We start from the raw sequence: 15,551 nt of genomic DNA, 5'->3' as shown, positions 1-15,551 counted from the left end.
TCTGACAGTTTTTTAATTTTCTTTTATCCATACAGTGTTGTAAAGTCGTGAAACTATGCATATTTCCTCAGAATGATTTGATCTTTGTATAAAAAAATGCTTCGAAGTGTTTGGAAGCTGCAATTTAAACATACAAGACAATTAATGTTTCCCTTTTTACTGTCATTTCAAAAATTCACCACGACAAAACCGTTCAAGCTAACCAAAATCCGTTCGCAATTTAAGTTCCTCAATGGTTTTTCTTCATGTAGACAAAGTTTGGTGTGTATAGTGTACTTCCCCTGTGAGGAGTATGCATTAATTCACAACTGTAAAATCTCAAAAATACACATTCAAATCAAAATAGCCGACTTCCTGTTGATCGTAGCTTATGACTGTGAATTAGAAAGTTGTCCGTCTTGATTAGAACAATTTATGTACCAAGTTTTGTGTCTGTAGCTAAAACTAACCCCCCCACTTTTGACAAAAGGTGGCGCTATAGCGTGCCTCCTTCACGCCCTTTTAAAAGCTTTTGCCATTGTCTAGCTATCAATAATACCGATATGTATTTTGAGTTTCATGTAAGTCTGAGCTTGTTGTCTGCCTCAAACTCACCATAACAGAACATTCAAGTTTGACACGTTGCCATGGCAACGCCATATTAGATATCAATATCCCCACAACAGATTTACATCGGCCGTGTCTTGTCATTATTCTGATGAAGTTTTAAGGAAATCGAGTAAAAATAAGATGCTAAATTCAAAACATTTTGAAAATGACTCACTTCCTGCTGCCAGTTGGTGGCGCTATAACGTTGACTCTTAATAGTCACATATATATACGATCTGTATCATACAACGAACAAACCAATGAAGTTTGATCAAATTCAGGAAATGTATGTGGACGTTATTAGACATTTCCTGTTTCTCATTTCTCGCCATAATTTCAACGCCTCACCACGGGCAAACCGTTCGAGATATCAAAAATCCCCTCGCAATTTTTCATCCCCAATGTCTTGAGATCATGTTCACCGAGTTTCGTGACGAACGGGTTGAAAACCTCAGAGGAGTATTTCAAATTCCAGAGCATGCTTTTTTTAAACAGCCCTGAATAGTTGACTTCCTGTTGGGCGGAGCCTAAGACATAAAGTGTAAAAGTTGTTCGGCTTAATGAGATCTATAAGTGTACCGAGTTTCATATAAATACATGCAAGTGTGTGTGAGCTATGGTTCAAGATTTCTGAAGGTGTTCCAGGGGGCGCTGTAGAGTCCCTGTGCCACGCCCGGGTCCCAGCCTCTGCAACGTCCTGATGGCCGCAGATTCCAATGTGTGTGCCAATTTTCAAGAGTTTTTGAGCATGTTAAGGCTCCTAAAAACCCCCGGAAGGTTTAATAAAAAATAAAAAAAATAATAATAAGAAGAATTAAAGCTGCAAGCAGCGATGAACGGGCCCTCGCACCCGGGCTCACCGGCAGCGAGTGGCTTAAGTTAATAGGTGAACGGTGAGAAATATGCGTTTAAACTCATAAATATAAGTAGAATATATCAATGTTTATTCCATATATGTGCCAATCTTCCTGTTGCCAGCAGGTGGCGCTATCATTATAATGGAATACTGGCCTTCAGATGTGTTCAGAGCAGGACTTTTATCGAACATGTGAGGTTTGGGGAGGATTGGACATTTTATGCCTGAGTTACAACATCCTATTTCATGGCAAAACATCGAAATTTGTCAGGCCGCAATGGACACGCCCTTTAACGAAACCTCAATTCCTTCGCAATTTAACATCACAAAGGGCTTTAGATTACACTGACCAAGTTTGGTGTTGACCTGAATAAAACTCTAGGAGGAGTTCGTTAAAATACAACCCCTGAAAATGACAAAAACAACACCAATTTTGCAGGGAAAATTTAAAATAACCGACTTCCTGTTGGGATTCAGATTTCGTTCCAAGAGACTTTTTTGTAGCTATTGGTGTGTTACATATGTTTACCGATTTTTGTACATGTACATGACATGTAGCTCGAGGCGCACTCCATTGAAAATGTATAGGTGGCGCTATCGAGCCATTTTGCCACACCCAATGGAATATTAGCCTCCAGATGTGTGCAGGTCAGGACTCTTATCAAACATGTGAAGTTTGGGCAAGATCTGATATTTTATGACTGAGTTACAACAACTTCTACTCCCATGGCGAGACATAGAACTTTGACATGGCGCCATGGACACACCCTTTTACGAAAACTCAAGATCTTCTCAATTTAACATCGTACAGGCCTTTAGATTAGACTGACCACAAAAAAACATTGATGTCATAACATTTCTACGAGTAGTTCTTCGCAGCGTAAAATATGTCACTTCCTGTTGCCAATAGGTGGCGCTATGACTATAACTGAATATGGGCATGTCAATATGTTCAGGTTCGGAGTCTCATCAAACATGTGAAGTATTGGGCCCATTGGACATTGTATGTCTGCGTTATAGCAACTTCATTTTTCATGGCGAATCAACGAAATTCGCCAGGCCGCCACGGACACGTCCATTAACGAAAACTCAAAATCTTCGCAATTTAACATCGCAAAGGCCTTTAGATTAGGCATACCAAATTTGGTGTTGATCTGAATAAATCTCTAGGAGGAGTTCGTTAAAATACAATGCATGATAATGACAAAAATGACACAAAATTTGCTCATAAAATTAAAAATAACCGACTTCCTGTTGGGTTTAGAATTTTGGTCCAAGAGTCTTTTTTGTAGGTATTGGTGTGGTACATGGAGTAGTTTGTCGCAGCCTAAAACATGTCACTTCCTGTTGCCAGCAGGTGGCGCTATGACTATAACTGAAAATGGGCATGTAGATCTGTTAAGGGCACAAGTCTTATCTAACATGTGAAGTTTGGGGCAGATTGGACATTGTATATCGGAGTTACAGCAACTTCCTTTTTTCATGGCGAAACAACGAAGATTGTCAGGCCGCCATGGACACGCCCTTTAACGAAACCTCAAGATCTTCGCAATTTAACATCTTAAAGGCCTTTAGATTTAACTGACCAAGTTTGCTGTTGATCTGAATAAATCTCTAGGAGGAGTTCGTTAAAGTACAACCCCTGAAAATGGCAAAAACAGCGCCAATTTTGAAGAGAAAATTCTAAATAACCGACTTCCTGTTGGAATTCGGATTTTGTACCAAGATACTTTTTTGTAGGTATTGGAGTGTTACATATGTGTACCGATTTTTGTACATGTACGTGGAACATAGCTCGAGGCACACTCCGTTGAAAGTGTATAGGTGGCGCTACTGAGCCATTTTGCCACGCCCGTTGGAATAATGGCCTTCAGATGTGTTCAGGCCAGGACTCTTATCACACATGTGAAGTTTAGGGAAGATCGGATATTTTATGTCTGAGTTATAACATATTTTATTCCCATGGCAAGACATCGAACTTTGTCACGCCGTCATGGACACGCCCTTTAATGAAAACTCAAGATCTTCACAATTTAACATCACACAGGCCTTTAGATTACACTGACCACAAAAAAGACATTGATGTCAAAAATTTCTAGGAGTAGTTTGTCGCAGCGTAAAATATGTCACTTCCTGATGCCAATAGGTGGCGCTATGACTATAACTGAATATGGTCATGTCAAACTGTTCAGGTCAGGAGTCTCATCAAACATGTGAAGTTTGGGGCAGATTGGATATTGTATGTCTGAGTTACAGCAACTTCCTTTTTCATGGCGAAACATCTTCGCAATTTCACATCGCAAAGGGCTTAAGATTACACTGACCAAGTTTGTTGTTGATCTGAATAAATCTCTAGGAGGAGTTCGTTAAAGTACAACCCCTGAAAATGGCAAAAACAACGCCAATTTTGCAGAGAAAATTCTAAATAACCGACTTCCTGTTGGGATTCGGATTTCGTGCCAAGAGACTTTTTTGTAGGTATTGCTGTGTTACATGTGTATACCGATTTTTGTACATGTACGTGAAACATAGTTCGAGGCGCACTCTGTTGAAAGTGTATAGGTGGCGCTATCGAGCCATTTTGCCACACCTGATGGAATTTTGGCCTTCAGATGTGTTCAGGCCAGGACTCTTATCACACATGTGCAGTTTGAGGAAGATTGAACATTTTATGCCTATGATCGGACATCTTTTATTCCCATGGCGAGACATCGAACTTCGTGACGGCGCCATGGACACGCCTTTTAACGAAAACTCAAGATCTTCACAACTTAACATCGCACAGGCCTTTAGATTAGACTGACCACAAAAAAGACATTGATGTCATAAAATTTCTAGGAGTAGTTCTTCGCAGCATAAAATATGACACTTCCTGTTGCCAATAGGTGGCGCTATGACTATAACTGCATATGGGCATGTCAATCTATTCTGTTCCAGAGTCTTATCAACCATGTGAAGTTTGGGGCAGATTGGACATTGTATGTCTGAGTTATAGCAACTTCATTTTTCATGGCGAGTCATCGAAATTCGCCAGGCCGCCACAGACACGCCCTTCAACGAAAACTCAAAATCTTCGCAATTTAACATCGCAAAGGCCTTTAGATTAGGCATACCAAATTTGGTGTTGATTTGAAGAAATCTCTAGGAGGAGTTCGTTAAAATACAACGCATAGAAATGGCAAAAATGACACAAAATTTGCCCATAATATTAAAAATAACCGACTTCCTGTTGGGTTTAGAATTTTGCTCCAAGAGTCTTTTTTGTAGGTATTGATGTGTTACATGTGTGTACCGATTTTCATACATGTACGTGAAATGTAGCTCGAGGCGCACACCGCTGAACGTGCATAGGTGGCGCTGTCGAGCCATTTTACCACGCCCACTTCTGAAACCCATATCAGACGTAAATTTTCGCCAGTTCGGAGGCGTGTGCAAAATTTGGTGACTTTTTGAGCATGTTTAGGCCCTCAAAAATGCGATTCATTTTGGAGAAGCGGAATAATAATAATAATAAACGGAGCAATTCCAATAGGGTCCTCACACCATCGGTGCTCGGGCCCTAATAATCCTTAGAAGAACAATAGGGCTCTTCGCCCCTTCGGGCTTGAGCCCTAATAATAATAAGAAGAATAATCCTTAGAAGAACAATAGGGCTCTTCGCCCCTTCGGGCTTGAGCCCTAATAACAGAGCTAATACGAATTATTTCTAAATGCTGGACCATTCTGATTTCGCTCTGCATATGGAACCTGAGGATTTTTTTATTATTTTTTTAAACCAAGAATGAACCAACATGAAAACATTTTGCTTTTAATCCTTGTATACACACACACACACACACACACACACACACACACACACTGTAGACTGTAGCCTTAGACTATTCCAGGTCTGGCAGTAGTTTCGCGAATGATGACCCATTTTGGTTGTCTACCCACTGTACATTACTTTTTTCTCCATTCAATTTATGAAATCCCAGCACACACTCCTAATAAATATTTGTTATTACAGCATCAACAGGGTTTATACAGAGATTCTTAAATTGAATTTACTACCTTTTTACCACCTATTTTACTACCATCACAATATTTTTACTACCAACACGGCTTCAAACTTCAACTGTAGCAGTGTTAAGTGTTAAGTAAAGTGACAAGTAAAGACATGAAAATCTTTCCAAAATTAATTAATAACATATTTATTCACAATTTAATGAGGCAATTATAACTCAATTTCAACACTGGGAGGGAGAGATAGAGAACCAGAGAGAGCGAGAAAGAGAAAGTCAGGACATGTTCTGTAGGTGTATGTGAGTGTGCATGTGTGTTAGGGCAAGTGAGTGAGCTACAGTCAAGTAAGAGGGAACTCCACCATAGGACTTGGATTAATCAAGATCACAACAGGCCTTGGTCCATAGGATTTACTCAATATGTCAAAGAGTAACAATTACATAAAAATTAGAAGACAGACTGGACCTTTAGAATGAACAGCTGAACAATGTGTAATAATAAAGTGCAATTGTACACTATAATAACAGTATTTCATTAATAAACAAATAACTTCAACGCTTGACACAAGCCAAGCACTGTCCAACACACAGAGAGAGAGAGAGAGAGAGTAAGAAAAGAGAGAAAACATCAAACAGAAAACACAAAGCCTCTTTTTGAAACAAATTTAGTTTTGTATTAATTTTATCTTAATTTTAATCCATGTTTCATTATTTTGTATAAATCACAACACGTTCAGACATGAACCAAAACTCAGCGTATAGGTAGCCTAGGCTACTCGCCTCACAGACCTAAACAAATTAGAAATATCTTTTATCTACAGAAAGCTTGAAATTTCTACTTTTAAACAGAAACATTCAAAACTACCGTATTTTCCAGAATATAAGTCGCACTTTTTTTCATAGTTTGGCTGGTCCTGCGACTTATAGTCAGGTGCGACTTGTTTATCAAAATTAATTTGACATGAACCAAGAGAAATTAACTAAGAGACATGAACCAAGAGAAAACATTACCGTCTACAGCTGCGAGAGGGAGCGCTCTATACTGCTCAGTGCTCCTGTAGTCTACACTGAAGACAGAGCGCCCTCTCACGGCTGGAGAAGGTAATGTTTTCTCTTGGTTCTAAATAAATGCGACTTATAGTCCAGTGCAACTTATATATGTTTTTTCCTCATCATGACGTATTTTTGTACTGATGCGACTTATACTCTGTTGCGACTTATAGTTCGAAAAATACGGTAAATAAAAGTAGGCTATAGGCTAATCCGTAAGAAATTAATTTTTCTCTGGCACATTCACTACTGCGAAGATCGCGAGTCAGTGTCAACTTCATCTTTGCAGCTGACACAGAAACACTTTATTATTAATATACAATTAAAATGTCATAATATTTTTTTTACAGCGTTTAGGTGGCGTTTATATGAACGCGTCACCACTGCATGAGAGAGAGAGAGACACACACACACACACACACACACACGCAAGGTCTCTCCCTCTATGCCGTGCGCTCGCTACACGGTTTGCATGCACGCTTTTGCTCGCTCGCTCGCTTGCTCTAGATTCGCAGGAGATTTGAACTAATTTCCAGGCATCATAACATTACAAAAGGCAATTGTAATATTTTTTTATTACTATTTTGGTATGATGAACATTCACCCGCCAGTGTGGCGGATAGCCATTTGAGATTTACTCGCCAAACGGAAAATCTAACCGCACTTGGCGCTTGGCGGGTGTTAATTTCGGACCCTGGCGACCCTACCGCGGCCCGTAGTTTGGACACCCATGATATAAGACCCAGTTAGATGGGGATTTGAAAATTTACTACCTCGTCAGATGACGTTTACTACTTTTTACTGGCCTTAATTTGGCATAATTTAATTTACTACCTTTTACTAACTTTTACAACCCCGCATAAACCCTGACTTCAACATTCACAGAACAGTTATTCTTAACTAAAGCAAGTGGCTGCTGTGTGCATGGTTTATATGGTTTGGTGGAATGCCAGCAGAGCACTGCATTTATAATCTCTAAAATACATCTCAGTTCATGTGAATCTCACAAATCTGTTAACACACAATAAAAATATGCATAATGAATCTACATTTTCCTCTTACTTCAAACGAATGCTTAGTTTGTGGCTCATTATTAGCCTATTATTATTAATAACGAAACAGGCTAAAACAGTGGGATGACAAATTCTCTTATATTACACTGAACTTTTATTAACAAAATGAATAAGGAAAATATGTTTTATCCGCATTGTAACACAAAATTGTTTTTAAAAGACTTTTGATTTCCCCTTTCTTTAAAACTATAGTAGTTTGTGGTTCATTGTTAGCCCATTAATTAAAACACAAGCAATAAAATAGTACAATGGTACAAATTCTCATTGACATTTAAAGGCTTTTTACTCTTCTTGACCAAAGTGAATAAAATTGATATTGTAACCAAAATAAATAAGGTATTTTCCCTCTTTTAAAACAAATGCTTAGTTTGTGGTTCAATGTTTTATTTATTTGAAATGAAAACAGCAACCATAATGACAAACTCACTTTATTAAAGGAATATTAAAAGGAAGAAATTTAACCTTTTTTAACAAAAGTTGTGCTTTTGGATCAGTATCTCACATCAATCAGTGTTATAGCCTAAATAGAAGCTCTGCATACGCTTACACCTGTTTATCATGTATATTTTATATTAGTTCATTTTGCTTTTGAGCAACAAATGAATAACAATTTAATTGTTTTAGATATTTTATGTTTAGATATTTCTAATTTGTGGAGTCCCATGAATCATTTTGTTTTCCTGTATCCTGCACACACACACACACAGAAGTCTTGTCCAGCGCCGCTCTCTGTTATATCGGGTCTAGTGGGAGCAAGTCTGTAATCCACAATCACATGGCAGTTGCTTCAATGCATTTAAGGGTGTGGTCCTGGTCAAGAGAATCTCCTGAACTCCAAACTGAATGTCAGAATGGGAAAGAAAGGTGATTTAAGCAATTTTGAGCGTGGCATGGTTGTTGGTGCCAGACGGGCCGGTCTGAGTATTTCACAATCTGCTCAGTTACTGGGATTTTCACGCACAACCATTTCTAGGGTGTACAAAGAATGGTGTGAAAAGGGAAAAACATGCAGTATGCGCAGTCCTGTGGGCGAAAATGCCTTGTTGATGCTAGAGGTCAGAGGAGAATGGGCCGACTGATTCAAGCTGATAGAAGAGCAACTTTGACCTAAATAACCACTCGTTACAACCGAGGTATGCAGCAAAACATTTGTGAAACCACAACATGCACAACCTTGAGGCGGATGAGCTACAACAGCAGAAGACCCCTCCGGGTACCACTCATCTCCACTACAAATGGGAAAAAGAGGCTACAATTTGCACAAGCTCACCAAAATTGGACAGTTGAAGCCTGGAAAAATGTTGCCTGGTCTGATGAGTGTCGATTTCTGTTGAGACATTCAGATGGTAGAGTCAGAATTTGGCGTAAACAGAATGAGAACATGGATCCATCATGCCCTGTTTCCACTGTGCAGGCTGGTGGTGGTGGTGTAATGGTGTGGGGGATGTTTTCTTGGCACACTTTAGGCCCCTTAGTGCCAATTGGGCACCGTTTAAATGCCACGGCCTACCTGAGCATTGTTTCTGACCATGTCCATCCCTTTATGACCACCATGTACCCATCCTCTGATGGCTACTTCCAGCAGGATAATGCACCATGTCACAAAGTTCGAATCATTTTAAATTGGTTTCTTGAACATGACAATGAGTTCACTGTACTAAAATGGCCCCCACAGTCACCAGATCTCAACCCAACAGAGCATCTTTGAGATGTGGTGGAACGGGATCTTAGTGCCCTGGATGTGCATCCCACAAATCTACATCAACTATCCCATCAATATGGGCCAACATTTCTAAAGAATGCTTTCAGCACCTTGTTGAATCAATGCCATGTAGAATTAAGGCAGTTCTGAAGGCGAAAGGGGGACAAACACAGTATTACTATTGTGTTCCTAATAATCAAAAAAATCCAGTTGTTTTCCAATATCGTGCAGCTCTACTAGTAAGTTTAGTCAAGCTTACAGACTCAGTAACTTCTGCAGCATGAGTACAAACATGTAGTCCTCCATTGTTATTGGTGTTAAATAAGCTAGCGGTGTCTGAATATGGTCAAGACGTGGGGTGATGACATCATTGTTTTACAAAACATATGGATTGGCAGTACAGAAAAACACAAAGGTGTCATTTTCAGATTTATCCACTCTGGGACCTGTTTTTTTTTTTTTTTTAAATAGGGTTTTCACTGCCCCGAATGCCGGATCCATCTGGACGAAACGCATATACCATACAAAATATTTACATATACAGCTAAATGTGTCTCCGCGTGTACGGGGCCTTACTGTGGTTCGTTTTTGTGTATAACAGATGAATCAATGGAACGCTTCCCACGTACATTGCGGTGATGTGCTTTCTCTCCAGTGTGAATCCTCTCATGTGTTTTCAGACTCGATGAATCCCTGAATTTCCTGTCACAGATTAAACACTTCTAAGGTTTCTTTCCTGTGTGAATCCTCTCATGTCTTTTCAGATCTCCTCTTTGACTGAATCTCTTGTCACAGTGTGGACACTTATAATGTTTCTCTCCAGTGTGGATCCTCTCATGTTTTTTCAGATTTCCTGAACAACTGAATTTCCTGTCACAGTGTGAACACTTGTAAGTTTTCTCTCCAGTGTGAATGCTCTCATGTGTTTTCAGACCTACTGACTGACTGAAACTCTTGTCACAGTGTGAACACTTGTAAGGTTTCTCTCCAGTGTGGATCCTCTCGTGTGATTTCAGACTCGATGACACACTGAATCTCTTGTCACAGTGTGAACACTTGTAAGGTTGCTCTCCAGTGTGAATCCTCTCATGTGTTTTCAGACTCGATGACACACTGAATCTCTTGTCACAGTGTGAACACTTGTAAGGTTGCTCTCCAGTGTGAAACCTCTCATGTGTTTTCAGATTTACTGACTGACTGAATCTCTTGTCACAGTGTGAACACTTGTAAGGTTTCTCTCCAGTGTGGATTCTCTCATGTTTTTTCAGACTTGATGACACACCAAATCTCTTGTCACAGTGTGAACACTTGTAAGGTTTCTCTCCAGTGTGGATCCTCTCGTGTGATTTCAGACTCGATGATACACTGAATCTCTTGTCACAGTGTGAACACTTATAAGGTTTCTCTCTAGTGTGGATCCTCTCATGTTTTTTCAGATTTCCTGAACAACTGAATTTCCTGTCACAGTGTGAACACTTGTAAGGTTTCTTTCCTGTGTGAATCCTCTCATGTCTTTTCAGATCTCCTCTTTGACTGAATCTCTTGTCACAGTGTGGACACTTATAATGTTTCTCTCCAGTGTGGATCCTCTCATGTGTTTTCAGATTTCCTGAACAACTGAATTTCCGGTCACATTGTGAACACTTGTAAGGTTTCTTTCCAGTGTGGATCCTCTCATGTGTTTTCAGACTTGATGACACACCGAATCTCTTGTCACAGTGTGAACACTTGTAAGGTTTCTTTCCAGTGTGAATCCTCTCATGTGTTTTCAGATTTGATGACACACCGAATCTCTTGTCACAGTATGAACACTTGTAAGGTTTCTCTCCAGTGTGGATGTTCATGTGATCCTTAAGGTTTGATGATTGTGTAAAACTCTTTCCACACTGATTGCAAGTGAATGGTTTCGCTCCAGTATGAACTCTCATGTGATGCTTAAGATTTGATTTACATGTGAAACTCTTTCCACCCTGATTGCAGGGGAAAGATACCTTAAGTCTTTTTTTCTTTAAATATTTCTGTTTGGTTTGAGAGCAGCTCAAAGTTTTCCCACCAGTTTTGACATTATTTTTCTCCTCAACTTCACTCGATTCTTCATTTTCCTCTTTTTCTTCAATGAACTCTAAAATGAAAAAGTAAAAATTATTTATTTTTGGTATATTGTTAAAAGCTGAACAGTCTTGTCTAGGGCTGTGATGGTGGTAAAGTGGTAAAAATCTGCCACCATCACAGCCCTAGTAAAATGTATTTATTTCTTGTTTTATACAGCTTAAAGACCCTGACCAAAAAGAACAATGATGCTTTAAAATGTTTACCGGGTCTCTCTCTCTCTCTCTCTCTCTCTCTCTCTCTCTACATATATATATATATATATATACACACAGTACAGACCAAACGTTTGGACACACCTTCTCATTCAAAGAGTTTTCTTTATTTTCATGACTATGAAAATTGTAGAGTCACACTGAAGGCATCAAGGGCTATTTGACCAAGAAGGAGAGTGATGGGGTGCTGCGCCAGATGACCTGGCCTCCACAGTCACCGGACCTGAACCCAATCGAGATGGTTTAGGGGTGAGCTGGACCGCAGACAGAAGGCAAAAGGGCCAACAAGTGCTAAGCATCTCTTGGGGAACTCCTTCAAGACTGTTGGAAGACCATTTCAGGTGACTACCTCTTGAAGCTCATCAAGAGAATGCCAAGAGTGTGCAAAGCAGTAATCAAAGCAAAATGTGGCTACTTTGAAGAACCTAGAATATGACATTTTCAGTTGTTTCGCACTTTTATGTTATGTTTATAAATCCATGTATAATTCCACGTGTTAATTTATAGTTTTGATGCCTTCAGTGTGAATCTACAATTTCCATAGTCATGAAAATAAAGAAAACTCTTTGAATGAGAAGGTGTGTCCAAACTTTTGGTCTGTACTGTATATATATATATATATATATATATATATATATATTTACTTTTCCTGTGAACACAAAAGGCCTATTTTCTTTTAAACACTGTCTTAATCTGAAGGCATATATATATATTTATATACTCACTTCCGTCAATATAAAAATATATATATATATATATATATATATACAAACACACACACACACACACACACACACTAGGCCTGGGCAATATATACAAAATATATATCTGTATCTTGTTTTTGTCAAAATTTGTACAATATTCGATATATACCTCAATATATTTTCGTTTGCATTTAAATAATAAAGAAAACTCTAGACTAAATGATAATTTACTGGTTATTATTAAATGAATATGTATATTTAACTCAAGTAGCGCAAAACAGGTACAGAAAGTGCATTCTGACAACTTATTCAGTGTATGCAATTCACAATTTACATTGTAAACTGGAATATGTTTTCTTTAACAATTTTTTAGCTAGGGCTATACGATTAATCGAGATCGTCATAAAATCACGATTTGAGTGTGCACGATTTCTAAATCGCTTTATAGCACGATTTTCCGTGGCCCTGACTTTCCGCAGTATGCGGTCCGAAACAATCAGTATACAACGCACCTAGCGCGAGAACAGAATAGACTGGGCATATGCCTACATAAGTCCAGATTCACACACTCTGTCTGTGATGCATATTTTTTTAAGAGCACTCCCAGCCGGCACATGACCGACCTTCAACATTGAAATATGGCTGAAATATGGTCAGTTGCTTTAATGTTGAAACAACGTTCAAAATGTTTAATGCTAAACTTAAATTATTTTTATACAATTATTTTAATAGAATTTTAAATATATATATTTAAAATATTTTAATCATGATACTTATTCTAAAATCGAAAGGTATATGCTAATATTATCATCATTAACAACAATAAAAAGAAATACATTTTGCGGCATCCTCCAATTTGAAAATATGAACGTTATTATAGTCTTTCTGGGAGTTAAGTGGCTGGCGGTGAGCTGCTGCTCGTTGTAACTGCTCGGTCGGTCCCGATTTATTTATATTTGCCTATTAATTTTATTTTTATTAGTTGTGTCATATGTTTTTATTCTTATAATAGTCTTCTAATAGTCTAAGTGTTTTCTGAAACATATAATTGCAAATTTCGGTGCAATTTAAATAAATTAATGAAAGGAATTTAAAAATAAATTTGTATTGTTTAAAGCAGTGGATTTCAAAGTGTCAGGCCACCTCTAGTGGTTACGCAGGGGAAACACTAAATTAAATCTTAATTAGTGGTAATACATTTTTATTTAATCTTTGAATAAGGTTTTTTTACATTTAAGTACAGAACAGTTACTTTTGTCATTTTTGTCATTTTAATTTAAACTAAGTGTTTCATTTACCTGTATGTAAGCACAGTGCAGTGTTAATGTTCAAACTGTGTACAAACCCGATTCCAAAAAAGTTTGGACACTGTACAAATTGTGAGCAAAAAAGAAATGGAATAATTTACAAATCTCATAAACTTATATTTTATTAACAATAGAATATAGATAATAGGGCTGTGCGATATGGACAAAAAAAAACTATCACGATTTTTTTATCAATTTTGCGCTTTCGATTTTAATCACGATTTTGACAAACACAGACATGCTTTACAGTCATAAATGCATTCAGTATAAATTTTAAACATATTTCCAAAAGAAAACCAATGAGAGCTTTATCAAATGTCTCTAAAACAGACATAAGTCAAAATAATCACTAAGATGTCAAACAAAATGTGCCTCAGGTGTTATATGTTTTGCCCAATATACTTATTGCCCAAGGGTCACGTACTCCATCTGCAGTGCGTATACAGTAAGTTATGCACATTCAAATCATGCACAAGCGCAAAACTATCCACTCGCACCAGTGATGCGCGGATCAAGGTATTAATAACCCGCTCCCAACCGACGTTTTCAACTAACCCGCCCGAAAAAAATAAAATAAAAATATTGTAGACCCGACCCGCATTTTTAAAAAGCAGTAAATGCTCATCGTAGCTTTAATATATCACAATTTTGTCAAGAATAATAAAAAATCGTCAGTAAGCTCTTAATTTGTACTAAAATAGTCTAGTCTGGCTATGTCTATTTGTATGTTTTTTGCAAGGTCAGCAGACATTTGCCGCATTTCCACCGAAATTACCCGGAACATTTGTACCAGGAACTTTTTTTCCCAGGAACTTTTTTCCCCCCAGACCTGTTGCTTTCTGCGTTTCCACCGCGGTGTAAAGTACCGGGTAGATTAGGCAAATAGACTGGTGACGTAGGTCTGTGCGCGTTTCTCAATACAAAGTAGTGCTGATTTAAAAAAAAAAAAAAAAAAAAAAAAGTACGCTGATTTTGGACGTGCATCACGGTAGTTAGTTCTGACTTCCTGCATTCGTCTTGGGAGTGTGATGTCCGCGACGACGCAAGTCCGGTAAATCTATAAACAGCAGCGTACTTGATAACTTCAGTCTGCTCGTCATGGCTACTGCAATTTTCCTTACTGTATAACAATAAAACGAAATATGATATCAAATACCACTGCCTCCTTTCGTTTTCATTTACGCATAATAACAGCTGCAGAAATGTACTTAGTTCAGGGAAATGTGTATATGCAGCAATTACAATGAAACGAAATATTATATAAATTTGCCTTTTTTATTTTCATTTTAACATATAGATAAATTGAAAACAGACCAAAGAAAACCTGTTAGATTTACCCCGCAGCTGAATTATATGTTATGTTTAACCACTAAAGACACATCAGAGCCAGCGGCACATATCAGAAGGTCTATCCCAGGAGAGGCTGCTCTCTGCGGATACATGAGGACTGAGCTCCCGCTGATCGAGTGGAGCTCACCGTCTACGAGATCGGCGAAACACATTTTTTTAAATTGGCGCTGTCTTTATAAATAAACCATAGATTTGAGTTTTAAACAACTACTTCTCGCCTGAAATACTTTTAAAATTACATTTCATGACACAATAACAGTAATATTTGAAAATGATCCGAATAAATGGTGGTTGAACTCAACCAATGCTGCGTGAACTCAGATCGCTTTGGCTACTGCAATTTTCCCCTCAGTATATTTACAATAAAACGAAATAGGATATAAAATACCACTGCCTCCTTTCGTTTTCATTTAAACATAATAACAGCTGCAGAAATGTACTTAGTTCAGGGATATGTGTAACGTTATATACAGCCATTACAATGAAACGAAATATTATATAGACTTGCCTTTTTATTTTCATTTTAACATATAGATAAATTGAATACAGACCAAAGAAAATCTGTTAGATTTACCCCGCAGCTGAATTATATG

The 15,551-nt window shown here is 38.1% G+C and overlaps 1 protein-coding gene across 4 annotated transcripts in view; it reads right to left on the bottom strand.

Moving 5' to 3' along the window:
• The window catches only part of LOC127953353 (zinc finger protein 665), a 376,772-nt gene that overhangs the window by 352,040 nt on the left and 9,181 nt on the right, over positions 1–15,551 (bottom strand). Inside the window, exon 2 of one of the 4 annotated variants that reach the window (XM_052552569.1) lies at positions 7,939–11,395. The exons of the other annotated variants lie outside the window; for them this stretch is intronic. Coding sequence (XP_052408529.1) covers positions 9,996–11,395 — 1,400 coding nt within the window. The 3' untranslated portion in view covers positions 7,939–9,995. Of the gene's footprint in view, positions 1–7,938; positions 11,396–15,551 lie in introns of those variants that run through there. 4 annotated transcript variants of the gene reach the window in all.

This window comes from Carassius gibelio, chromosome B3 (genome assembly GCF_023724105.1).
Source record: "Carassius gibelio isolate Cgi1373 ecotype wild population from Czech Republic chromosome B3, carGib1.2-hapl.c, whole genome shotgun sequence".
Classification (NCBI taxonomy): Eukaryota; Metazoa; Chordata; class Actinopteri; order Cypriniformes; family Cyprinidae; genus Carassius; species Carassius gibelio.
The sequence above is the reverse complement of the archived record's forward strand: the minus strand, read 5'-3'. Positions and strand labels throughout refer to the sequence as shown.